Source organism: Protobothrops mucrosquamatus, unplaced genomic scaffold, assembly GCF_001527695.2.
Source record: "Protobothrops mucrosquamatus isolate PMUCROS unplaced genomic scaffold, P.Mucros_1.0 scaffold205, whole genome shotgun sequence".
NCBI classification, from domain to species: domain Eukaryota; kingdom Metazoa; phylum Chordata; class Lepidosauria; order Squamata; family Viperidae; genus Protobothrops; species Protobothrops mucrosquamatus.
This window is the reverse complement of record NW_015386560.1, coordinates 627,316-629,127: the sequence shown is the minus strand read 5'-3', so window position 1 is coordinate 629,127 and position 1,812 is coordinate 627,316. Positions and strand designations below refer to the sequence as shown.

The 1,812-nt window shown below is 49.0% G+C and overlaps 1 protein-coding gene across 2 annotated transcripts in view; it reads right to left on the bottom strand.

Moving 5' to 3' along the window:
- LOC107285725 (surfeit locus protein 4) overlaps window positions 1–775 on the bottom strand; it is a 13,699-nt gene extending 12,924 nt beyond the window's left edge. For both annotated transcript variants that reach the window (XM_015813957.1, XM_015813958.1), the window contains exon 1: window positions 651–775. In XM_015813957.1, coding sequence (XP_015669443.1) covers window positions 651–701 — 51 coding nt within the window. In that variant the 5' untranslated portion in view covers window positions 702–775. The remainder of the gene's footprint in view (window positions 1–650) is intronic.
- Between the last annotated feature and the right edge of the window lie 1,037 nt (window positions 776–1,812).

Sequence of the window (1,812 nt, the reverse complement as noted above, 5' to 3'; positions counted from 1 at the left end):
TTTCCTTCTCATTAAGTGGCCAAAGTATTTGAGTTTCAACCTCAGGATCTGGCCTTCTAAAGAACAATCAGGGTTGATCTCCTCTAGGACTGACCGGTTTGATCGCTTTGCAGTCCAGGGGACTCGCAGGAGTCTTCTCCAGCACCGGTGGGACTCAATCCCGACTGAGCGAACTTGTTCTCAGCCTTTCTGATAAACGATCCAGAGGCTCCACACCTACATCTGCCTCGCCAAGGGATTACGACCTGTGACTCCAGAGGGAGGCGGATAAGAGGTATGGGGGGGGGGGAGTTCACCCTTCCTCCTCCCGAAAAAAGGCAGGAGACTTAGAAGGAAGGAACTCTCAGTGAGGGATGCCCGCTTCAATGGCCAAGATCGCGCTTCGTCTCATCAGAGAGGCAGCCAGTTATGCTAACCTACACACAGAAAGCGTCTGCACCGCTTCCATCCCCGCTGCCGGCAAGCGTGGCACACCGCGGCCCGTCACTCTCGAGGCAGGCAAGAAGCGATGGGGAGGGCCAGTGAAATGGGCGTGATGCAACCACTCCCTCCTACTCTGAGGAAAGGTGGTACGGTTCCCCTCACTGTGGCTCATTCGCGGAAGAAGTCTCGGGCCAGGCCATTCAAACTCGGGAGGGGGAGGTCCTCACCTGATCAGCAACATCCTCGGCGGTCCCCATTAAATCGCCGCTAGGCGCCATTGTGGGAAAGGCGCGACCCAGGTACCCACGCGGGCTCAATCACTTTTGGTCTCTTCGCTGAAGGGCTGTGTGAGAAAGCGGGAGGGGATAGCGCGCAACCAATCACATCCAGGACCTGCTTGTGCCCGCCCCTCCCCGGACCACGTGGATGGAGCCTCCGTTACCTCCGAGACAAGATTGGGTTAGTTATTGTCGTATAAGATAGATATAGGAAACGTGCAGAGTAAGAGTGCCTCGCATAGACTTCCGAAACACACAGACTATCCGTGAAGTCCCGAGCGAGAATCGAGCGAGATTCGCATCTTCAACCCTACCCGTTTTCAAATCAGTGCAAAATACAAAGGAAATTTTCTCAGAGATATGGTAGTAGATAAAGCAACGTTCCTCTGATACGGAGAGAAATCGTACTCTCGCGCCACTCTAAAGCTTCATTTTTATCGATCCCGTTGCCGTGGCAACATTGCAAAATGGGTGCTTCGGCCTCTTCTCAGAACCGAGAGTATTTCTCAAGAGCCAGTAGAGCCAAAGACATGGAAGAGTAGTGCCACGTGTACAAGGCCACACCTCCCATAAGTGACAAAAGTTAGTACTTTTAATGCTTTATACTTAATACTTTTGATGTTGCATCCTTAGGATGGAATAAACTTTCTAGGCAATACGTAAATCGCCATATTCATATGGTATATTAAAAGCATATCCCAAGGGTGTCTCAACCTTCTGCACAGGCCTCCTACTTGGTGGGAATAAGCAGTCTCTTTGTCTGCAAAGTAGTTTCAGATTCTGAATTGCACAGAATAGCATGAAGATGCTTAAGGCACAATTAGGCATTGATTGCATCTGTGACATATTGCCCCCAGTATGCCCAAACTGATGAGTTCTCCGTAGCATATGATATGGAAACAACTCTACCTTCTCTATCTTGCTAAAAAATGCTATGTGAAACCCTCGATTGATCATGTCAGATTATGCGAGTCAATATCTATGTAGCCACCAATTGATGACTATAGTAAGGCAAATGGAAAATTATGATTTGGAGTGCCAGATGAGTCAATAGTAAAGGACCAAGAGGAAAGAAGGAATACAGATCTTTGAGTCTGTGAAACTAAGAATA